The 25,314-nt window shown below is 44.0% G+C and overlaps 2 protein-coding genes across 2 annotated transcripts in view; one reads left to right on the top strand and one right to left on the bottom strand.

Annotated features, from left to right (window-relative positions):
* Nucleotides 1-2,507, top strand: part of chek2 (checkpoint kinase 2) — a 39,603-nt gene extending 37,096 nt beyond the window's left edge. The window contains exon 14 of the mRNA XM_080208076.1: nucleotides 608-2,507. Within this exon, the coding sequence (XP_080064202.1) occupies nucleotides 608-706 (99 nt within the window). The 3' untranslated portion in view covers nucleotides 707-2,507. The remainder of the gene's footprint in view (nucleotides 1-607) is intronic.
* Nucleotides 2,508-5,621: 3,114 nt separating this feature from the next.
* gstt2 (glutathione S-transferase theta 2) lies at nucleotides 5,622-24,347 on the bottom strand. The gene is made up of 5 exons (XM_080208077.1): nucleotides 24,133-24,347; nucleotides 21,550-21,637; nucleotides 19,075-19,225; nucleotides 12,413-12,589; nucleotides 5,622-6,058 (listed from the first exon to the last, which is right to left on the bottom strand). The coding sequence occupies exons 1-5, from the start codon at nucleotides 24,254-24,256 to the stop codon at nucleotides 5,918-5,920; spliced, it is 681 nt and encodes a 226-aa protein (XP_080064203.1). The 5' UTR covers nucleotides 24,257-24,347; the 3' UTR covers nucleotides 5,622-5,917.
* Between the last annotated feature and the right edge of the window lie 967 nt (nucleotides 24,348-25,314).

Genomic DNA, 25,314 nt, shown 5'->3' with positions numbered 1-25,314 from the left:
TGCAAGGAACAGCCCAGTCTATAGCCTGGTAACTTCAGGAGGTTACCTGACCCCTGACCTTTTGGAATTTTCAGCATCCAGTGAAGAATCTGTGGGGTCTTTCTTGAGAATTAAAACAATAATCTAATAGTATTTAAAAATTATACCTCTTTTGTTGCTTTTATCATTAATCCAAATGGCTGTTGTATGTGGCAGAAATAACTCAGATCGTATTGTGTTTGTCAATGCTTTGGTGACTACCGGATTTTATGGTTGCTGTGTGTATACGTAAAGTTGCTAGCATGGAAATGGGAACATAACTGACAAGCATTTTATTCTGGCTGCCTGCTTATGCATATGGCTTCAAAGTTTTCACTTGTGGCTTCAACCGAAAACAACTGAGAATTTAATTTTTTTGGGTAGGTTAATGGTGTTAAAACTTTGACTCCACAGCTTCTTCTCTCCCATCCCTTTTAATCCTTTTTTCATTGCTTCGCTTTCCTTCCCTTGCTTAGCTTAAAACAGAAGGCTTTATAGCCAATGTTGAACTTAAAATATTTGGGGAGGCATTATAAGGAGCAACGGTAGAAAGGGATTGACCAAAGTAAGGTTTTTTTTCTTTTAACAGTCATCAGCTGATCGTAAAAGGCCACATGAAGAGGACTATCCTTCGAATGCTAAACGACTCATGCGTTCCTCTCACAGCAAAACAGTTACTCAAGAGTAGGCAACCTAAAGTGGATGCAACATAACTGTTACCTCCTGTGTGTGGAGTTCCCCAGAAACTGCTTCATTTGATTTACTCTGGGAATCTCTGACTCATTTTAGACAAAAGGTTTTTTGTGCTTTGCTTCTTTTATGCGTGTAATTCATTCTATCAATGCATCTAGAATTCATCATGCAACTTTTGTTGCAGATTAAAATGTTTCCACTGTTTTTTTTTCATTCCATGATCTAGAGCCCATAGTGGGAGATGGTCAATCATTATACAGAGAATTTGTTTTATACCTTTACACCTTTTACATGCTTTATATATCAAGGTATTGTATGGTTTAAAGAAACATTCTGGCATAAATACAAAGGCAGCTCAAAGAACCAAGTATTGCCCTTTTACAGAGCTGGTGAAAAATGTTGTGATTTAACACATTTGCCTCTTAAGAAAAAAGTGGGACTCAAACATACTGCTGAATGTTGCACTAATTTCCCACAATAGTTAAGAGGTGGGTAATATAATTAGATTTTTGAAGTACAAGAAAACCACTCTTAATTACTGCTGTTGGTAATAGGACTTGGCTATAAAGCCATCGACTGACCATGCGGGCTGGATCCCTAGGTTTCATTTCTGATAGCAGCCTTTGGCCATGGATGGCAAAGGCAAAGACATGGGAAATGGAAACTTCTGCCTTTCCAAAATTTTTTTTTGCCCTTTAGAAGTTGAATCTAAAGCTGCAAAACAATCATTTTAAGTGGTTTTTTTTGTATGAACTGCATATACTGCATTTAAATGAGGGCTTGTCCTTGTACATCCTTAAATTTCTATAGATGTGGATGTGTAGATATCCTAGTGGTTATGTCCACCATCCATCCATTGTACTGAGCCATACAGTTAACAAGGATCCCAAGTTCAGTGCCTTGGCCTGTCCTGAATTAAATGATTTGTAGCCAGGTGATAATAGGGTTATGACAACTGGCCTTGTAAGATGGGGTTCCTGCTACTAATGGTTGACCGTTGCTGAAAAGGTTACATATAAAGTTTGGATCAGTCCTAAGTTATGATATCTAATAGCTTAGCATTTGCTGACCAAACTGGCTCATGAAGTTATGACTCTTGGTTGAGATACTGGATGTGTCACTTGTGCCATGTGGAAACACATGCTATCAAGAGACATGGCCTTCCATGAGACTGAAATGTGTGTGTGGAGAGGGTAAATTTTGAGTGAGTAAGAAATCCAGTGTGGCTGTTTAAGGATATATACAAAGGAAAGTCAGCTGCTATGAATCAGTATAATCTTGTTTCTACTGCCAAACGGTTTGAATGTTGTGGGCATTTGTTTTTCCTCAGTCCACCATGATATAAGTTATCCCCTGATTTGTTTCGCTGAGCTTGCGTCATCTTAAATGATCATGCAAAGTTAGCAGTGTTGCTTTGGTGCTTTTTGCAAAGCTGTAAAACCATTTCATGCTGAAACTTGCACAGTTTTTTGTCCCCTCCTATAACCTTTTTATGATCTTTCTTTTCCTAAATATTTTAACCTGTCTTTGTGACAACTGCATCTTGTGTTGCAACTCTTATCCTTGCGTGCTTAAGAATCTGACAAATATGTTTACTCATTTAGCTGACCCTGAGACTGTCCAATTATACAGTTTCTTACTGCTGCAGCATTCCTCCTCTTTTCATTGCTCCCTTCTGCATCCTTATGCATTTGTAACTTCACTTGCATGGATCAATCCTGTATTTCCTGTTGTGTTACAAGCATTGGCGTAGTGATGACAATATTTTGTACAAAAAATAAACGATTTAAGAATTATACAGTTTCATTATAAATTCCTCAATGAATTGTTTCTGGGTAGTAGCAGCTTGATGCTGGAGATGCCCAGGTACACTGTAGGATTGTTTTCATTTTGTCTGCGCAGTTGCGGCTTAGTTGACATAGACTGAAGTATATTGGGTTAAAATTGTAATCTCTACGTTCCCAAGCATGATAGAATAGAATACAATTCTGTACAAGTCCTGAGATCCCTGTGTTTAAAAATTATTGGAATTGGGGGCTGGTTAGCTCAATTAGCTGGATGACTGGTTTTTGATGCAGAGCAGCAGCACAGTTTCAATTCCTGTGCCAGCTGAGGCTATCCTCAACCTTGCCCTTCACCTGAGGTATGGTGATCCTCAGGTTAATTCACAACTGGTCAGCTCTAAGGGGAGATTAGTCTATTTTCCTCAAGGACTTGGGCAACTTTCATTTTATTTCATTGGCATGTGGACAGACCCAAGGAGGCTGTTAGCTTTTACCTAGTAATGACTGTAAACATTCAAATAAAAGCTGTGAAATGAAACAAATGCATATTTATCTCATTAAGTGGACAGTGTTGACTAATAAACAGCAAGGAAGCATAAATGTGGATTCCCCTGAATGACAATGACCTAAATCAGTCTCAAAGTGGAAGGACAATTGGGTAACGATTGACTGATTAGTTAGACAGAACCGGGTTTTTACTTTGATACAGAGCCATGCTGAGTGCATACAATTTAAGGGTTTCTAAGATGTTAAGAACATAAGAACATAAGAAATAGGAGCAGGAGCAGGCCATCCAGCCCCTCGAGCCTGCCCCGCCACTCAACAAGATCATGGCTGATCCGCCGCGGCTCAGCTCCACCTTCCCGCCCTCTCCCCATAACCCTTAATCCCCTCTTTTATCAAGAACCCATCAACCCGCTTCTTAAAAATATTTAGCGAGGCAGCCTCCACCACTTCAACGGGCAGAGAATTCCAGAGATTCACCACCCTTTGAGTGAAGAAGTTCCTCCTCAACTCCGTTCTAAACCGCCTCCCCTTTATCTTGAGGCTGTGCCCCCTAGTCCTACTGTCTTTTTTGAGCGGGAAGAGTCTCTCCACCTCTATCCTATCCATCCCATTCATCATCTTATACGTCTCAATGAGATCTCCCCTCATTCTTCTAAACTCTAACGAGTACAAGCCTAGTTTATTCAGCCTCTCCTCATAGCTCAACCCCCTCAACTCTGGTATCAGCCTAGTAAACCTCCTCTGCACTCCCTCCAGGGCCAAAATATCCTTGCGCAGGTGCGGCGCCCAAAACTGCACACAGTACTCCAGCTGCGGCCTCACCAATGCCCTATACAGCTGCAGCAAGACCTCCCTACTTTTATATTCAATCCCCTTCGCTATGAAGGCCAGCATCCCATTCGCCTTCCTGACCACCTGCAAGCTGGGTTTTTGCGACTCATGCACAAGGACCCCGAGGTCCCTCTGCACCGTCGCCTGCTGCAGTTTTTCGCCACGTAAGTAATAGTCCTTCCTACCATTCTTCCTACCAAAGTGGACCATATATTATCAAGAAAAGACAGAAGATAAACTTTTGGCCAGAGACAAGGCAGCCAATCAACTGGAGGTAGAGGACCAGTGTTCCATCAGTAGTGTGACAACTAACCATTGCTCTTTGATTTTGTGCTTCTTGTGGAAAATTTAAAGACTGAAGATTATAGGAACATCAATTAGCTGCTTGGATAAGTGCTCAGAGTTTGAAAGAAGAGTTGTGGGGGGGGGGAGACTGACATCACAGGAAAGTCATAAACTAGTTGGTTGGAGAGTATCTACTATGCAAATCGAATCATAAAATCCCTGCAGTGCAAAAGGAGGCCATTCAGCCCATCAAGTCTGCACCGACCACAATTCTGTAAATCTTGGATAACCTGTGCTTAACCCTTTCTCCACTTGCATTATCTATAAAGACTTGATGACTTGTTAAGACTCACATTCCAACCATTATCTTATAAATTGAGTGTCTGCCTATATGTCCCCTGTTTGTGAACCCAACTCTTCACTCACCTGATGAAGGAGCAGCGCTCTGAAAGTTTGTGCTACCAAATAAACCTGTTTGGACTTTAACCTGGTGTTGTGAGACTTCTTACTTGGATATTTCCCTAATGGGTGCAGGACAAGGAACTGATTGGTAAAGGTGAGTAATTAAACTTTCTAATCTCCAGTTTAAACTAAATTTAAGGTATAACAGGATAGCTTGGCCACATGAAATATACATCCTGTGGCACGTGGGAAGTTGTGGTTCCTCAAGTGGCATAGATTTAACATGTATAGGAAGTATCATCAGCTGCAGAAACTTGAGCTCTGAGTTTTGGAACTCTTGCAATGGCTGGAGTCACTTGGTGCATCTACAAAGCTGAGAATGACATGGATAGCACATTTGAAGAGGTGGCTGAAAAGTAAATTTTAAGGAGCTGGGTAAGTGATTTAAAATCAGGACCTCAAACAGTAACCTCAGGATTACTCCCAGTACTAAATGCCAGTGAGTATACAGCCAGGAGTAAATGAATGATGACATGGTTGGAGGAATAGTGTACGAAGGAGGGCTTGATTTCTGGGGCATTAGGACCAGGTGGGGCCTATAGGAGGAGGATGCATTACACATTTGCAGCACTGCAATGAATATGCACATGGGGAGATTTGTTAGTATTATTAGGAAGGGTTTAAAGTAGCCTGCAAGGGAGTTGAGAACCTGAGAGTTTAAATAGGGAAAAAACACTAAGTAATAAACAGAAGTGGAAGACAGCAGAAACTATTATCAGCATCAAATATATTCAAAATACAGAATGTTAAGGCAGACTTAAAACAGTATCTGTTGCTAATGCTGCACGTATTCAAAGTTGGCAAATTGATAGCGCAAATAGATATTAATAGAGTGGATTAGTAACATGCAAGTTACTTGTGGGAAAAGTACACAAAGATGAAACAGGTCAAAGATATCGACTTAGAAAAAGCATGAGAAAGATGAAACTTAAGTAAACAGATAAATAATGAAACAGGTAATAATACACAGGAAGAAGCTTCCTTGGAATATCCCAGTCCAGCACTGACTGGTGGCTGGAGTGGAAGTTGTACAACACCAGATTTTAAATAATTAAAATCTTATTTATTGAAGCACCTTGTTACAACAATACTTATATCTGCGAAGTTACAATTATTTCCGAACCCACTCCAAAGTTTGTTTTGCAAGTTAGTTTGAAGATGTGGGTTTATGGTGGTAACATTTGACCTCCGGATTGGCTGGTTTATTGAATTAGTTAACTTGTATGGCTATTAATATTATTGAATCATTAAATAGTACAGATATGATCTTACATATGTAAAATTAAGTGTACAGTAACTTCCAATAAAATTTACTGAAAATCCAGCTGGTCTAACTTTTAAAGTCTGGCTTTATTTCTCAGTTGATATAGGAAAGAATGTACATCATCAAACGTTTCCCCTAATGCCGACTGAACTCTATTCCGCCAGGCAATTAATTTCGGACGATCTTTCAGTATGTCACGATTTGCTCCAAGTGGCTAAATTAAAAAAGAAAGATGTAAATTATTCTGAATGTTACATTTCCAGTCATTTTTGTTTTACTTGATTTCTGATCTCAAGCGCATTGCTCTGGAAAGACATAGACTTTCTCCAGTGCAAAAAGAGGCCGTTTGGTCCATCGAGCCTGCACAGCCAAAAATCCCACTCAGGCCCTATCCCTGTACCCCTATGTATTTACCCTACTAGTCCCCCTAGCATTAGGGAACAATTTAGCATGGTCAATGCACCTAACCCATACATCTTTGGACTGTGGGAGGAAACCCATGCAGGCATAGGGAGAATGTGTCAATTCTACACAGACAGTGACTTGAGACTGGATTTGAACCCAAGTCCCTGGCACTGAGAGGCAGCAGTGCTAACCACTGTGCCACCCATGGAGCAAAAGCCACAGCCAAGTCATTGATTTAGTTCAAAAACAGAAAAATGCTGGAAAATCTCAACCGGTCTGACAGCATCTGTGGAGAATAAACCCAACGTTTCGAATCCAGAGGACCCTTTGTCTGATGAAGGGTCATCCAGACTTGACAAGTTGGCTCCATTCTCATGTTGCCAGACCTGCTGAGATTTTCCATCATTTTCTGTTTTTGTTCCAGATTCTAGCATCTGCAATATTTTGCATTTATCATTGCTTTGTTATATTTCTAATTTAAGGGCTGATCCTACTAGGGCTAGATCAACATCTTTTTCCCTGACCCTTCCCCATAACCAAATCTCCAAGTTTCCTGAGATATTGAAAATATATACATTTTTAAGAACTATGGGCAGCATTGTTTGGAAATGCCATTCTGCTGCAGAATGCTGTGCTGGAACCCAGTTGGATTTTATTCCTACCTATGACGAAGATTTCAGCTTAATGGGAGGTTAAAGGAGTTAAAAGTTTATTTATTAGTGTCACAATGAAGTTACAGTGAAAATCCCCTAGGAATCAAATGGTGGTTTTGCTGCTTTTTGCCTTTTTTATTTTTCAGTCACTTGCAAGATAAACTGCAAGTTGGTTAACTACTAATTGCAGGCTGCCATCAAAAGAGAAACAATTGCCTAGCACACATACCCAGAATTTCTTCAATGTTCTGTGCGGCAACCCTAAAAATTCCTTATACTGACCAGTATGGTGGCACAGTGGTTAGCACTGCTTCCTCACAATGCCAGGGTCCCAAGTTCAACTCCAGCTTCAGACCACTGGATGTGTGGACTTTGCACTTTCTCCCTGTGTCTGCATGGGTTTCCTCTGGGGCCTCTGGTTTCCTCCCACAGTCCAAAGATGTATGGGTTAGGTTGATTAGCCATACTAAACGGACAGTAGTGTCAGGGGAATTAGCAGGGTGAATACGTGGGGTTGCTGGAGCAGGCCTGGATGGGATTGAGGTTGGTTCAGACTTGATTGTCCGAACAGCTTCCTTTTGTACTGTAGATATTCTATGATCCCTGGATGCAGACTCAATGGGTCAAATGGCTTACTCCTGCACTGCAACAATTCTGTGATGCTGGATACAGTGGATGGAGTCCGTCTTGTAAAGTGATAAAAGGCTAACTTAATATTTTAAGTTTGCATATACAAAATAATTGGGAGCCTGAAAAATATAAAATTTGTCTCTTTGCTGTAGAACTGTAACTCTCTGAACAGCCACATTTTTTTTTAATCTACCTCTTACCCTGTCCTGTTTCAACAGGATCACCAGTCCACCTGTAACTACCTTAGCCATTTTGCTCAGCTCTTGGTGTGCAGGGAAAGATCATCTTGCTATTCAGCTCCATCACATTCCTCCTGGCAATGGGCTTTCTTCACTAAGACAGCTACAATCCAAGAACTGCTGTCAACCTGTTGACCCAATCTGTTTTAGGCCAAAGCTCAATGTATTTAGGTATTTTTAGGAATGATGCTAAATCCTCATGAATATTATTTTTGAGTACAAGTGTCAGCAATAGTTTTTCTCCCCCAACTGATTGCAGGGGCAGCAAGGTGGCAGAGCGGTTAGCCCTACTGCCTCACGGCGCTAGGGTCCTAGGTTCAATTCTGGCCTGGGGTCACTGTCTGTGTGGAGTTTGCACTTTCTCCCCGTCTGCATAGGTTTCCTTCCACAATCTAAAGATGTTAAATTGCCATTTACTGTCGAGGATTAGCAAGGTATATGTGTGGGGTTACAGGAATAGGGCCTGGGTGGAGTTGTGGTTAGTACAGACTTGACGGGCTGATTGAAGGAGGTGGCCACTGTAGGGATTTTATGAAATGTCAAGTGGCACATTTTGGTAACGATTAATTAGCATAGGGTAAATAAATAAGTCTTGCACAGTGATGGGTAACTAGGCTAGTGAGTGGGCTGCATGAGTGGCCCCTCCTCCATCTCAGTGGGCCGCAAGATTGAAATTATTTGGTTCACTAACCATGACCCTCTGAATAAGATTAATTACATTAAATACATGCTGAATATTTCATAATGAATTATAGAAAATGCTTCATCACTTATTTATAGAACTATCACTGACTTCAAATAGTAAAAGATTAACACTTTAACTGTGAGCTGTGCTCTCCCTCAGTGTCCAATGTAGAGAGCAATCGGCACACACCTCACTTCACTTGCCCTCACTTTATGTGCTTACCACTTCAGTCACTGGTAGGAAAAAAAGATCCACAGATGGAATTTAGCAAAATGTGGCAACTCGGGCAACGGTCAACATATTCAGATCAGCCATGTGTCTATCATTGGTCCAGGACTACATAGAACATAGAACATAGAACATTACAGCGCAGAACAGGCCCTTCGGCCCACGATGTTGCGCCGACCAGTTACAAAAACAATGACCCACTAGCCTATACCAATCCCTTTTCGTCCATAAACCTATCCAGAGATCTCTTAAACGCCCCCAAACTAGACGCATTTACAACCGCAGCAGGCAGGGCATTCCAATCCCTCACCACCCGCTGAGTAAAGAACCTACCCCTGACATCCGTCCTGTAGCTACCCCCCCTTAATTTAAAGCCATGCCCCCTCGTGCTAGCTTTCTCCATCCGAGGAAAAAGGCTATCACTATCCACCCTATCTAAACCTCTAATCATCTTATATGTTTCAATAAGATCCCCTCTTAGCCGCCTTCTTTCCAACGAAAACAACCCTAAATCCCTCAGTCTCTCCTCATAGGACCTCCCCACCATACCAGGCAACATCCTAGTAAACCTCCTCTGCACCCTCTCCAACGCCTCCACATCCTTCTTATAATGCGGGGACCAGAACTGCACACAGTACTCCAAGTGCGGCCGCACTAGAGTAGTGTACAGTTGCAACATTACACTGCGACTCCTAAATTCAATCCCCCTACCAATAAACGCCAAGACACCGTACGCCTTCTTAACAACCTTATCTACTTGATTCCCAACTTTCAGGGATCTATGTACACACACACCTAGATCCCTCTGTTCATCCACACTATTCAAAGTCCTCCCGTTAGCCCTATACTCGACACATCTGTTGCTCCTACCAAAGTGAATTACCTCACACTTCTCCGCATTAAATTCCATCCGCCACCTCTCGGCCCAGCTCTGCAACCTATCTAAGTCTCCCTGCAGACTATGACACCCTTCCTCACAATCTACCACACCTCATCAGCAAATTTACTAATCCACCCAACTATACCCTCATCCAGATCATTAATAAAAATTACAAACAACAGTGGCCCCAAAACAGATCCCTGAGGCACACCACTCGTAACTGTACTCCATGATGAATATTTACCATCCACCACCACCCTCTGTCTCCTTTCTGATAGCCAATTCCTGATCCAACTTCCTAGATTACCCACAATCCCATACATCTGCATTTTCTGCAGAAGCCTACCATGGTGAACCTTATCGAACGCCTTACTAAAATCCATGTATACCACGTCAACTGCCTTGCCCCCATCCACCTCTTTGGTCACCTTCTCAAAAAATTCAATAAGGTTAGTAAGGCACGACCTACCCACTATAAAACCATGCTGACTATTTCTAATCAATTCATTACACTCCAAATAACTATAAATCCTATCCCTAATAATTTTTTCTAAAACCTTGCCCACAACAGAAGTAAGACTCACCGGTCTATAATTCCCGGCAAAGTCTCTGTTCCCCTTCTTAAACAATGGGACAACATTCGCTATCCTCCAATCCTCCGGGACTACACCAGAGACCAATGACGACCTGAAGATCTGAGCCAGAGGCTCTGCAATCACCTCTCTAGCCTCCCAGAGAATCCTAGGGTAGATCCCATCCGGACCAGGGGACTTATCTATTTTCAGCCCCTCAAGAATTTCCAGCACATCCCCTTTATCAACCGTAATACTGTCTATTTTACACCCCTGCAACCCAATATCCTCCTCAGCTATATTCATGTCCCCCTGCGTGAACACCGAAGAGAAATATTGGTTCAATACTTCTCCAATCTCCTCCGGTTCCACACACAACTTCCCCCTGCTGTCTGTAACTGGCCCTAATCTTGCCCTGACCAACCTTCTGTTCTTGACATACCTATAGAACGCCTTAGGATTCTCCTTAATCCTATCAGCCAAAGTCTTCTCATGTCCTCTTTTAGCCCTTCTCAACTCACTCTTCAACTCCCTCCTAGCCAATCTAAAGCTTTCTAGTGCACTATCTGAGCCCTCCAATCTCATCCGAACATAAGCCTCCTTTTTCTTTTTAACCATCGACTCAACTCTTTTAGTGCACCACGGTTCCCTAGATCTACCAAATCCACCATGCCTGACAGGGACATACCTATCAAGGACTCGCAGTAGCTGCTCCTTGAAAAAACTCCACATTTCAGACGTTCCCAGTCCCTGTAATCCCCTAATCCAATCCATGCTTCCTAATTCACTCCTGATAGCCTCATAATCGCCCTTACCCCAGCTAAAATTGCTGACCCGAGGTTCATGCCTATCTCTTCCCATCACTAAGGTGAACGTAACCGAATTGTGGTCACTATCACCAAAATGCACACCAACTTCCAAGTCTAGCACCTGGTCTGGCTCATTTCCCAGCACCAAATCCAATATAGCCTCACCTCTAGTTGGCCTGTCTACATACTGAGACAAAAAACCTTCCTGCACGCTTTGTACAAACACTGACCCCTCTAGCGAGCTAGAACTATAGCAACTCCAATCAATATTCGTAAAGTTAAAGTCCCCCATAACAATTACCCTATTACTTTCACTCCTAACCAGGATTGTCTCCGCAATCCTTTCCTCAACCTCTCTAGAACTTTTAGGAGGTCTATAAAAGACTCCCAACAGGGTGACCTCTCCTCTCCTATTTCTAATCTCCGCCCATACTACCTCAACTGACAAGTCCTCATCAAACTTTCTCTCCGACACTGTGATACAGTCCTTGACTACACGATCAATTACATATGAATAATTACACGAACGATTAACAGCAGAATCAGCAGAGCTAAGCCTACTTTTTGATGCTTCCCTTTGCTGTGAGCGTCAACGGCAAGGCCAGCGTTTGTTGCCCATCCCTAATTTCCCTTGTGAAGGTGATGGTGCACCTCCTTGAACTGCTGCAGTCCATCCTAACTACTGAAAGAGCAACTGGCACTGATTAGATGCAATATTGAGGTGGCTTATCAATAACAGTACAGCATGGTCGTATCAGTACTTCTAAAACACTTCTCTCTTGTGGTATAGCTACCCCATGGCAGAACATTGTTGCTGCTGGATTGTTAATCTGGCGTAGGTTCGGGCAAAAGAGGCTGGGTGGATTTGGGAATTCTAGGCCCAATGGTGTAGATTATAAACCCATGCTTAAATTCACAACTTGAAAGTTGGATTATTTGGAAACTTTCCCAGCTTGGACCGAGAATATATGTAAATATATTAACACTGTACATTACAATATAATATATACAGGGGTGACACAGTGGCACTGTGGTTAGCAGTGCTGCCTCAGTGTGCCAGGGATCCGGGTTCAGTTCTGGATTCGGGTCACTGTGCGGAGTCTGCGTGTTCTCCCCCTGTTTGCGCAGGTTCCCTCCGGGTGCTCCAGTTTCCTCCCACAGTCCAAAGATGTGCAGGTTAAGTGGATTGGCCATGCTAAATTGCCTCTTAATGTTAGGGGGGATTAGTGGGGTTACTTGGAGAGGGCCTGGGCGGGATTGTGGTCGATGCGTATCTGACAGACCGAATGGCCTCCTCCTGCACTGCAGAATTCTGTGTGATAAAGGTAGAAATTTTTCCTCCTCCTCTCAGAATTTAGCTTTTTTCCCCTCTTCCCCTCCGGAATGCACTTTTTGTTTTGTTTTGTCCTGTCAACGTCAGCCAAGTTACCCAATGCCAATTATGAGCGAGGCTTTTGAACATCAAACCTGCATTAGTTCACAGATGGCCAACAGATCAGCCAGTGTCACGTCATCACCGCAAAGGAAGGCTTGTTTCTTCAGAAACATCGACTCCAATATGTCCAAGGTTCCACTCAATTCATTCAGAGCTTTGGTCAGCTTGGCCTCGTCAACTGGCTGCCCTGTCGTCCGAGGCATCAGAACCTGCATGGATATAATGAAATAAATGAGCGATGTTGCAAAATACTGTACAAGTTCTCCAATCATAGAAACCTAGAATCATAGAAGCCTAGAATCATAGAAACTTCCAAAGTGGAAGGAGGCTGGCTACTCAGTCCATCTTACCAATGCTAGCTCTTTGAAAGAGCAGTCATGCTTAGCTCCAACCAACCCTTTTTGTCCATAATCCTCACCTGCAGGAACCTGTCCAACTCTGTTTTAGAATTATGGAAACAGCTTCCACCACCCTTTCAAGTAGCACATTCCATATTTTGACAACTCGTAAAATCACAGAATCCCTACTGTGCAGAAGAAAGCACTTTGGTCTTTCAAAAGTCTGCATCGACTCACCAAAGGGGAAGTCTTATCCAAGCCCAGGATCCCTTCCCTCCTCCGCCCAACCCTATCCCCATGACACCACACATCCACCATAGCTAATCACCCTAACCTACACATCTTTGGACATTGAGGGTAAATTTAGTACGGCCAATCCACTTGCACATCTTTGGATGTGGGAGGAAACCGGAGCACTCGGAGGAAACCCACGCAGACAGGGGGTGAATGTGCAAACTCCACACAGACAGTGACCCAAGGCTGGCACTGAACCTGGGTCCCTGGCGCTGTGAGGCAGCAGTGCTAACCGCTGTACCATCCCTCAGTGAGTAACATTTCCTTTCAGCGTCCCTATGTCAAAAACATATTACCCAGGATCACAGCCACACTATCTGACTCAAATATGGCATTGGTCAAGAATGCAGATTATTTTAACAAGAGGAGAATATGAGAACTATTTATCACATGTAGGCTTACATTAACAGTGCAATGAAGTTACTGTGAAAATCCCCTCATTGCCACACTCCAGCGCCTGTTCGGGTACACTGAGGGAGAATTTAGCACAGCCAATGCACCCTAACCAGCACATTTTTTGGACTCTGGGAAGAAAACGGAGCACCCGGAGCAAACCCACACAGACACGGGGAGAATGCGCAAACTCCACACAGACAAGTGACCCAAGCTGGGAACTGAACCTGGATTCGTGGCGCTGTGAGGCAGCAGTGCCAACCGCCGTGCTGCCCTTAGTGGCGGGGAACCTTAAAATAATGAGCTGTTTGACAACTGCATGCTCAGCTCGTGATGTTGATTTATCATTTTACTTCCTAACCTCGTTGAGTTTACTTCCTCTTGCACTTTGGGCAAAACGGTCTTGTTAACGCTCACTCAGACTGGTATCTGCTGCTTGGGGACTGTCAATGCAAAGTGGCAGGATCCAGGCAGCAAATCACACCACATGGCGCGCAGAGAAATTCACAGCACATAGTGCACTCTTCTCAGCAATAATCGCCTTCCCTGTTTGACAGTGATTATTACTGAAGTCAAATTGCTTTTCCTTAGTGTTTTCTGCCTTCCTGATGTCACAGACTTGTAATTGTAATATTATAGCTTATGTAACAAATTGTAATTTTCTTTTAACAAAGAGAGTCTTAAATCATGACTTCTCTTGTGGGTTCCAGAGGCTGTCAGCCAGACTGTCCTCATCTCAAGGAAGGTCACAAGAGACCTGAAATTCAATGACGGCCTTGGACAACATAATTAAATCTCCTAAAAGGTGTGAAAAAAATCCTTTTTACTTTTGGAGACAGGAAGGGACTTCCAAAGCCCTCAGCACAATTTAATTCTTCGCCTGGCGGAATAAATCGACGTAGCGGCCGATGTGTGTTTTTTCTTTTGGATTATATACAAACGGGCTGCAAGAAGTCATTTTGTTGCGACGGTTCTGGGACACACTTACCAGCTCTCAGCCAGACACATGCGAGAGCTGGTGTTCCCTGCCACCTGAAGCTGCAGAGAAAGGAAAGAAAACCAGGCGATCTCCGATCTACTGACAGAACCCAGACTCACTCCTCAAAGCTGCTGAATCCACCTGGACTGGCAGCCTCCAGACTGGTGACAATGGAAACCATCACAGCTGCTCTGCAGAACTTAAGGTTCCAATCTTCATTTTGGAAAGAAAGAACTCAAAGCAACAGATCCACAATGATACCTCATAGATATCGATTTAAATCTACTTTTAATCTTTGTACTTTTTTTAGTTGTACTTAAATAACTTGCAGGGTGGCACAGTGGTTAGAACTGCTGCCTCAAAACGTCAGGGACCCAGGTTCAATTCCTGGCTTGGGTCACTGTCTGTGCGGAGTCTGCATGTTCTCCCCATATCTGCGTGGGTTTCCCCCGGGTGCTCCGGTTTCATCCCACAGTCCAAAAGATGTGCTGGTTAGGCGTACTGGCCATGGTTATTTCTCCCTCGGTGTACCCAAATTGGTGCCGGAGTGTGGTGACTAGGGTGTTTTCACAGTAACTTCATTGCAGTGTTAACATTAAGCCGACTTGTGACACTAATAAACAAACTTCAAAACTTTTTTTTAAACTTCCAACGTAAAACCAGCCTCCATCCATTGACTCTCCCTATACTTCTCACTGCCTCAAAAAAGCAGCCAGTATAATTAAGGAACCCATGCACCTTGGACCTTCTCTCTTCCACCTTCAGGAAAAAGAACATAAGAAATAGGAGCAGGAGTAGGCCATCTAGCCCTTCGAGCCTGCCCCGCCATTCAATAAGATCATGGCTGATCTGTCGTGGCTCAGTTCCACATTCCTGCCCTCTCCCCATAACCTTTACAAGAGTCTGAGGTCACATTCCAACCAACTCCAGAACAGCCTCTTCCCTGTTGCTGCTCAGACTTTTGAATGGACTTATCTTGCATTCAGTTATCTTTCTCTACACCCTAGCTGTGACTGCAACACTATATTCTGCACTCTCTCGTTTCCTTCTCTATGAACGGTATGCTTTGTCTGTATAGCACACAAGAAACAATACTCTTCACTGTATGTTAATACGTGTGACAATAATAAATCAAATCAAAATCAAAGTCTTCTAATAAACAAGTATTTTATCTTGTCTCTGCCTTGAGCTTGCCTGCTGAGTTATTTCTCACTGAATCACTTAACAGAGGGCTACATACACACAGATTCCTAGATCATGGACCATTTTAAGGAAATGCCTTTTACACAGTTGTGATATTGTTCTTTCGTTTTCTTATTCTCTCGTGTCTTGATTCTCGTTCTTTGTAAAATACCTGCATAGAAACAGGACCTCGTGGATTGAGCTTTTTGTCTGGTACGGGGTTACATTCAATAAAAAGCACACAAGAAAGTCATTAGCGAATATATGCACCCCTCAGCAATGATATAAACTGTCTGCCTCACCCCAGTTACTTACAGCTACCCCCGCTACTTATAGCTACACTTTTATTTTACTTGTGAATCTAGTGTGGGTGTGGAATACTGCCTCCCCTCTTTTTTTATTTCTTGGTGTCACAAGTGTGCTTGCATTAGCACTGCAATAAAGTTACTGTGAAAATCCCCTAGTTGTCATACTCTGGCATCTGTTCAGGTACACTGAGAGAGAATTCAATATGGCCAATGCACCTAACCAGCATGTTTTTTGTACTGTGGGAGGAAAATGGAGCACCCAGAGGAAACCCATGCAGACTTGGGGAGAACATGCAGACTCTGCACAGGCAGTGACCCAAGCCAGGAATCGAACCCGGCTCCCTAGTATGGTGAGGCAGCAATGCTAACCACTACGCTGCCGTGAAAAGTATAGATGGGTAGGTAACGTAAGAGAGCTTGTTGGGCATAGCTGTGAATCTCACCATGGTCTGGACCTACAGTAACATTTTTGTATTGTAAGGTAAAGCTCTTCATCACAACAAAATGTAAGAAAGGAAGGAAAACTGTGTGCCAACCTGCCATGTAAGGTGCACAATGGAAACTTTTTTGGGAGCTAGTTCTCTGCCTGTCTCTGTCCTGTCCCTCCATTTCTAGCCCAGCTGTACAGCATTTCCCGCCACTTTCGCTGAGGTCAGCTAGCTCAGCAGAGAACCACAGCCCCAAATTTGGTATTTCCCCACTCTGAAAGACTCCGTTTCACACTGGACAGGACATTCAGCACTGAAATCATGAGGGGGGAGGGGAGGGGGGCAGGGGAGTTTTAGGTAGATTTTGCACCACTTGATAAATCTGTAGTTGTCACGAAATTAGAAAGAAGCTTTTAAAAATAAAGCTAAGGGTAACAGATCCAGAATATTCAAAAAAGAGGTTCTCTTCTAAAGTTTAATTTAAAAGTGCTCACTGACGATAAGCAATCTAAAAAAAGAGACAGTTTTATTTTGTGCGACAGCCAGCCATATGCAGTCTGCTTGAACTTCCTTTTTGTTCAAATCAATACATAGCAGCAACTGAAGAAGGTGCGTAACAGGCAGATAATTCATTACTTTCCAATTTACATCATTCCTGAAAGTTGAAATTATCCCTAATTAGTCTAGTTTAAATCCGCTTTATGAGACTGAACTCATGAGGTCAATGCAATGTACGTCATCTGACAGACATTTGACTCTAAGAATTGGACAAAGCAGAACAAATCTATTTATCAGTGTCACCACAGTGGTTAGCACTGCTGTCTTGCAGCGCCAGGGACCCAGGTACCATTCCTGAATCACTGTCTGTGCAGAGTCTGCACATTCTCCCTGTGTCTGCGTGTGTTTCCTCTGGGTGCTCCGGTTTACTCCCACAATCCAAAGACATGTTGGTTAGGGTGCATCCGCCATCCTAAATTCTCCCTCAGCGTACCCGAACAGGTGCTGGAGTGTGGTGACTAGGGGATTTTCACAGTAACTTCATTGCAGTGTTAATATAAGCCTAGTTATGACACAAATAAATAAATAAACTATCACTGTTAATGCTTGCCTGGAGCAACTGTTTAGTATTATGCTTTCCCTTTTGATGTGGGGACCTTTTTTCGCCTTTCCCAGGAGATTGCAATGTTACTGCTTGGTGCTGTGAAGTGCTGGATGTCGTGTTAATCATTGATAACATGGCTGTACATTTCACATTCTTAACCGCCTAAGTGCGGCACATCAAAGTTCACCTCAATTAACCCCATCTTCTTATCACTGCTTCTAATCTTGTTGTCCTCCTGTGTTTAGACCACAACACTTCATCTAGTTTTTCAGATTTAGAACTCTGGCACAGCCTAAGTTTTGTTTTATTCATGGGCGTTGCCGGCTGGCCAGTATTTATTGCCCATCCCTAGTTGCCCTCGAGAAGATGGTCGAGCCGCCACCTTGAGTTGCTGCAGTCCATGTTTTGTGCTTTGACTCACAATGCCGTTAGGGAGGAAATTCCAGGATTTTAACCCAGTGACTGTGAAGGAACGGGGATATATTTACAAGTCAGGATGGTGAATGCCTTGGAGGGGAACTTGAAGTTAGTGGCGTTCCCATGTATCTTTTGCCCTTGCCCTTCCAGATGGAAGTGGTCATGGATTTGGAAGGTGGTGTCTAAGGATCTTAGGTGAATTGCTGCAGCGCATCTTGCAAACAGTATGCATTGCTGCTACTATGCATTGGTGATGGAGGGGGTGGATGTTTGTGGATGTGGTGCCAAACAAGCGGGCTGCTTTGTCCTGGATGGTGTCAAGCTTCTTGAGTGTTGTTGGAGCTGCACCCATCCAGGCAATTGGGCAGCATTCCATCACATTCCTGACTTGTGCCTTGTAGATGGTGGATAGACTTTGGAGAGTCAGGAGGTAAGTTACTCTCTGCAGTATTCCTAGCCTCTGACCTGTTCTTGTAGCCAGTGTGTTTATGTGGTGAGTCCAGTTGAGTTTCTGGTCAATGGGAACTCCAAGGATGTTGACAGTGGGGGATTCAATGATGGTAACACCATTGAATGTCAAGGGGTGGTGGTTAGAGTGCCTCTTATTGGTGATGGTCATTGTCTGGCATTGTCCTGAGTGTGACACATCAAAGTTCACCTCAATTAACCCCATCTTCTCCCCTCTGCTTCTAATCTTGTTGCCCTCCTGAGTTTAGACCATAATTCTTCACCTAAATTTTCAGATTTAGAACTCTGACACAGCCTAAATGTGGTGTGAATGTTACTCACCACTTGTCAGCCCATGCCTGGATATTGTCCAGATCTTGTTGCATTTGAACATGGACAGCTTCAGTACCTGAGTCATCATGAATCATATTTGAACATTGTGCATTCACTGGTGAATATCCCCACTTTTGACCTTGCGGCGGAAGGTCGGTTATTGATGAAGCAGCTGAAGATTGTTACATTTAGTGCAACGCGTGGAGGCGTTCTTAAAGGAAATTCAGAACTTTTAATTTGTTTGTGGGATGAGAGTGTTGCTGACTAGGCCAGCACTTATTGCCCATCCCTAAATGGCTCCGAGAAGAGGAAGGTGAGCTGCGTTCTTGAACCGCTGCAGACCATATGGTGCAGGTAGAACTGCAGCGTGAAAGCTTATGAACTTCAGCTGAACATATTCCTTTAATACAAGTATCCAGAGGCAAATTATAGATCAGGAAACTACACGGTCCGGAGAGTTCATTAATACCTACCTCAAGGATGAAGACTCTAGCTGCGTGATACCTCACGTTGAGGTGCTGCCATGCCATATACTCATCCACCTTAGCCCTGTGCATTGGGTCTTCAGGATACCAGTACTGTGGGACATTGTACCTTGTTGCCAGGTACTTCAGGATAGCAACACTGCAAACAAAATTCGTAAGATCAGTAAGACAAAACCACTGTCTTCTCATCTGAGTCTGCTTCGATCTGTCTCATCGATGATAATCTGCTGATTCACAATGGAGTAAACCAAGCGTTGGAGTCCTCCCTCATCGTCTAATTTTGCTTCGATATTTTAAAACCAGGTGTTACCATCTATTGAATCCCTGCAGTGCAGCAGGATGCCACCCAGCCCATCGAGTCTGCACAGACCTTCCAACAGAGCATCCCATCCCAGTCCCTATCCCTGTAACCCCAAGCATTTAACTCCACTAATCTCTCCAACCTACACTTCTCTGGACACAAATGGGCAACTTACCATGGTCAACCTCCTTATCCTGTACATCTTTGGCGTGAACCTCCTTATCCTGTACATCCGGGAGGAAGCCGGAGCACCCGGAGGAAAGTCACGCAGACACGGGGAGAATGTGCAAACTCCACACAGACAATGACCCAAGGCCGGATTTGAACCTGGGACTCTGGTGCTGCGAGGCAGCAGTGCTCACCAACGTGCCACCAGTGTCCATTTGGTATAAATTGTGCTGTTCATTGCCAGCTTTTATTACCAACTTCCAGCATTCACGACTCGTTTTATTGTTATGAGTCAAATCCTAGAATCCCTACAGTGCAGAAGGAGGCCATTCGGTCCATTGAGTCTGCAACTGACAACAATCCCACCCAGGCCCTATCACCATAACCCAACATATTTACTCTGATAATCTCCCTGACACTAAGGGGCAATTTAGCACAGCTAATCCACCTAAACGGCACATCTTTGGAGTGTGGGAGGAAACTGGAGCACCCGGAGGAAACCCACGCAGACACGGGGAGAAAGTGCAAACTCCACACAGTCACCTGAGGCCGGAATTGAGTCCGGGCCCCTGGTGCTGTGAAGCGGCAGTGTCAGCCATACATCATTATGGACATTCCTGAACTAACCCCAGCTCTAACTAAAGTATCCCAACTGCAACATATATAAGAGTGACTAGAAGCTAAGAAAAGAAAGGAATTCTACAGATATGATTGTTTTATATCATATCAAATTCTGCGGGACAGGAACTGAACATTCTTTCCCAGAGATATACTGTTCCCAAGGCTCTTGTGTGTGCCTACATCTTCAAACTGAGACTAAGTCTCACTTTATTGAAACCTTCAGAAAATGTTTATCTGCTAACTTCCTGATTCTTTCCAACCACCTGCAAGCATCAGATTTTTACTGCTTACATTAATATCCCCAGCAAGCTGGGGCACTGATTGTATTCAGTCCAAGGTTCACTGTTTCACATGGCAGTGAGATAAATATAATTGCTGCCAACTACACCAACAATAACAATTTGCAGTCATATAGCGCCTTTAAAGTAGCAAAAGCTCCTATGGTACTTAGAAGTAACCGCTTCAGTGTAGTGGGTAATCAGATACTAATTAGTTTAAGGTTTATTTATCACAAGTAGGCTTACATTCACACTGCAATGAAGTTACTGTGAAAACCCCTAATCGCCACCCTCCAGCTCTCTGAAGGAGAATTTTAGCATGGCCAATGCACCTAACCAGCACATCTTTTGGACTGTAGGAGGAAACCAGAGCACCCAGAGGATAGAGGTGGAGAGACTCTTCCCGCTCAAAAAAGACAGTAGGACTAGGGGGCACAGCCTCAAGATAAAAGGGGGGCGGTTTAGAACGGAGTTGAGGAGGAACTTCTTCACTCAAAGGGTGGTGAATCTCTGGAATTCTCTGCCCGTTGAAGTGGTGGAGGCTGCCTCGCTAAATATTTTTAAGACGCGGGTTGATGGGTTTTTGATAAGAGAGGGGATTAAGGGTTATGGGGAGAAAGCGGGAAAGTGGAACTGAGCAGCGACAGATCAGCCATGATCTTATTGAATGGCGGGGCAGGCTCGAGGGGCTGGATGGCCTACTCCTGCTCCTATTTCTTATGTTCTTATGAAACCCACGCAGATACTGGGAGAATGTGCAGACTCCACACAAACAGTAACCCAAACATTAACTTGTGGGCGGAAGGGCCTGTTTGTGCTGCAGTGTTCTAAGCCGGGAATCAAACCCAGGTCCCTGGTGCTGTGAGGCACCAGTGCTAATGACTGTGGCACTGTGAAAAGTATAGACAGGTGGATAAGTGAGAGTGCTTGTTGGGCACGGCTATGAATCTGAAATGGTCAAATAGCCTATTAACTGTCTAGACTTGCGTAGGAAGAGCATGTTTTGTAATGCAAGGTATGCCTCTTTATCACAGCAAGATAAAATATACAAGGACGGAAGGAAAATAAGAAAAAGCAAATAAAAAGGCAACACACCTCTCAGTCAGAACAAACCCATTGTCTTCAATCACTGGCACCTTCTGCATAGGGTTGAGTTTAGTAAACTCTGTGCTCTTGTGTTCACCTGTTCAAATGAAACAGATAATGATTAACTGGGAATCAAAGTAGTTATACGTAAAAATGATGGCTGAAAGCCAAAGGAAACAATGCCTCTTTGCCAGTGGCTCTGAAGTGAACTTTGCCCCCTCCTCTCTAACCCACCCCACCCCACCCCATTCCTTAATTCTGCAGCTTTCGGAAAACGTGTCTGAGACTTTAGCCACATTTTTTTTAAGTGCATTCTAGTAGTTTATTCATTAGTCATAGGTAGGCTTACATTAACACTGCACTCTGGTGCCCATTTGGGCACACTGCACCAAACCAGCACATCTTTCAGACTGTGGGAAGAAATCGGAACACCCAGAGGGAACCCATGCAGACATGGGGAGAATGTGCAGACTCCACACAGTGACCCAAACCGGGAATGGAACCCGGGTCCCTGGTGCTGAGAGGCAGCAGTGCTAACCACTGTGCCACCCTACTCATCAGAATTGCAACAAATTACTAAATGGTCCACATAATGTTTATCTAGAACATTTTTTCAAAGTGAACTAAGTGACACCAAGAGGTGGAGCCAGATTCAAAATGAACTTTCAAAAAGGGATTGGATAATTAACAAAAAAAAACTTGCAAAGGTGATGAGGAACGAGCAGCAAGGTGGACCTGCCAGGGATCCCTTCAGCAAGCCAGTGCAGCCATTACTAGCCCTTGATACTTCTTCCAAGTGGTGTTCAACATGGAGCAGCACCATCAGAGTGGGCAGCCAGTGGAAATGAGCAGCGCGTTGCCTTGGTCACGTTTGAGTTGATGCTGCCCGACCTCATGAGGTTTGGGGTCAATGTTGAGGATTCCACCCAGTCCCAAGTGAAGGTCTGGTGCTCTCAAGCTCAAAGATGGTGATGGTAGGGGAGTCTGTGGTTTTGGCTGGAAGTTAGGGTTCTGTGAGCATTACTGACCAGGAAGTCGCTTAATGCAACATGCCCAGATTTTGGCACATATCTCCAGATTCTAGTGAGTAGAATTCTGCATTATCATAAAATCTCTACAGTGCAGGAATTGGCCATTTGGCCCATCGAGTCTGCACCAACAACAATCCTACCCAGACCCTAATCCCGTAACCCCAGGTATTTACCCCACTAATCCCCCTAACCTACACATCTTGGGACACTAAGGTGCAATTTAACCTGACCAATCAACACAACTTACACATCTTTGGATATGAAATTGCTCAATGTTGAGTGGTCTGAATTTTGTTACAGGTTTTATATAGTCTGGCATAAAAGAATTACTACTTCACAGAGGTCTGCTAAGGATGGCAGAATTCCTTCCCTAAAGGACATTTGTGAAGCAGATGAGTTTTTACAACAATCTGGTAGTTTTGTGGTCCCATCACTGATATTGGCTTTTTAGTCATTTAATCCCAGATTTATTTAATTAATTGAACTGCAATTCTCAGTATCCAATTCCAATTCCTGGGTGAGTGCAGCTCCAAAAAACTTGAACCATCCAGCAAAGAACAGTCCATTTGATTGACACTCCATCCACAAACATCCAGTCTGTCTACCACCAACGCACAGTGCCAGCAGTCTGTACCTTTAAAAGATGCACTGCAGGAACTCACCATGGCTCCTTAGGCAGCACCTTGCAAACCCGTGATCACTGCCATCTAGAGGAACAAGGGCAGCCAATTGCCTGGTTCCCCTCCGAGTCCCTCACCATCCTGACTTGAAAGTATGTAACCATCCACTGTTGCTGTGTTAAAGTCCTCGAACTTTCTCCCTAACAGCACTGTGGATGTACCTACACCACCATGGACTGTGGCAATTTAATAAGACAGCTCACCATCATCTTCTCAAAGGATGGGCAATAAATGATTGTAGAATCTACATTGCAGGAGGAGGCCATTTGGTCCATCAAGCCTGCACCAACAATCACTACCAGGTTCTATCTCCGTAACCCTTCTAATCCCCCTGACGTTAGGGGTCAATTTAGCATGACCAATCAACACAACCCACACATCTTTGGAGTGTAGCAGGAAACTGGAACACCCAGAGGAAACCCACACAGACATGGGGAGAATGTGCAAACTCCACACAGACTGACCTGAGGCCAGAATTGAACCCAGTTCGCTGGTGCTGTGAGCCAGCAGTGCTAACAACTGTGCTACCTGATAATGGCCTCGCCAGCAATGCCCACATCCTGTGACTGGGACAAATAAAACTTTCTGGGTTTAACAGCCTAGTTATACAACTAAATACCATTCTAACACACCCCCTAGAATTAACGTGGACCCTGAAAATCGCTGTATAGAACAGTTGCTTCCACGATTTTGAAATCTCTCGCCATTTTTTTGTTGTGGAACTCATTTCTAAGCAAAAAAAAAGTTTTTGCAGAGGAGGGAGTGGTTAAGAGAGGGAGGAGGGTGAAATGTTGGGGTGCCGACTCCCGTCCTGCCTTCGTACCCCCTCATTCTGCACAGCAAGTGGAGGAGGGGAGAGGGGGTGGTTGCGATTTTCTCACCCTTCCGGAGGGCCACGGGTTTCTCGACGTGCGGGATTCCGGTGCGTCTGAGGAAGATGAGCACGGCCCGGGAGGGCTGGGAGAGCAGGTCGTAGTAAACTCGCAGGGGGAGCCGTGAAGCCATGTGTGTGTGTGTGTCAGAGTGGGCAGCACTCGCACGCAGCGCCGCTCTAACTCGCTACATGCAGCCTGGATACAATGTAACCCACTAGCGGCAACATCAAAGCAGGAGGCGCTGGTAAGGGACAACCGCGACATGGATACAGTCTCCACTGTGGAGCACAGATACTATCAAACCCAACACAAAAACACCCCCCACCGCCCCCCCGCCGGTTCCCTTCTCTGCTTAAAGTGGGTGTTAACTTTGTGCAAATTTTCTCCCTTTCACACTTTGCATCTGTGAGCAATAGGTGAAGATGTTGTTAACACATATATTTGTAGAGCATAGAGAAATAGCTTGAAGTCAAATAGATTGGATATTGTTAGGCATATTGATAACCCACTTTATGGAAACAACTGTGAGTTTAGTCACAAACATAGGACATAAGGTTCGATGCTGCTAACACAGCAATACTTAGGGATAATAAAAAGACTGCCTGTAATGTAGAGATAACATCAGAGATGTGATGTGCAGTGAAGCATACACCACATCCTGCAGGAATGTAAGAGACCCACGTTATAAAAAGCAAATGGTCTGCAAGATGTGTTGTTTATACAACTAAGCATAAAAGGGGGAAGGGGTCACTGAGATAGTTGGGACAGCAGTGATTAAGTTGGCAAAGGATTGATTACTGCCAATCTGAACTGGACATGTAACAGTATTGGATAAGATGGATGAGTTTGCTAATGCACTCTTGTGATAACGGGAGACATTGTTGGATGGGGGTAGAGGGATGACACCTTGAGCCAATAGGAGAATGTCAACACATAGATGGGACAGGGACCACCAATTAGGAGAGAACATCACATTGCAAAGCCATCACAATGCTTGTAAAAAAGGTATAAAATGTGCTGCCAATCTATGTGAGGTGTGCCTATTTCGCTAGACACCCGGTCTTGCAAGAACGTCAAATAAAATCTTGCTCCTTCAGAACTTGACTTGACTAAATTGTTTAACTGTGAGCTGTGTTTCTCACACATCAACGTTTCCCAAAGCCGGGACCAAAACTGCAGGCAGGCAAA

The sequence above is a fragment of the Carcharhinus amblyrhynchos genome, chromosome 20, assembly GCF_965287045.1.
Source record: "Carcharhinus amblyrhynchos chromosome 20, sCarAmb.v2.hapA, whole genome shotgun sequence".
In the NCBI taxonomy this organism is placed as follows: domain Eukaryota; kingdom Metazoa; phylum Chordata; class Chondrichthyes; order Carcharhiniformes; family Carcharhinidae; genus Carcharhinus; species Carcharhinus amblyrhynchos.
Note: the sequence above shows the minus strand (reverse complement) of the source record. Positions and strands in the feature narration are given on the sequence as shown.

Bases quoted from the DNA above. Each gene is read 5' to 3' on its own strand.
- gstt2 (XM_080208077.1), bottom strand. From the start codon at position 24,256: ATGGCTTCACGGCTCCCCCTGCGAGTTTACTACGACCTGCTCTCCCAG. The intron at 19,226-21,549 runs GTGTGTTGCCTT...TTTTGTTTGCAG, and splicing joins GGGTTTGTTCTGACTGAGAG to TGTTGCTATCCTGAAGTACC. The intron at 6,059-12,412 runs GTTTGATGTTCA...TTTTTAATTTAG, and splicing joins CCATCTGTGAACTAATGCAG to CCACTTGGAGCAAATCGTGA.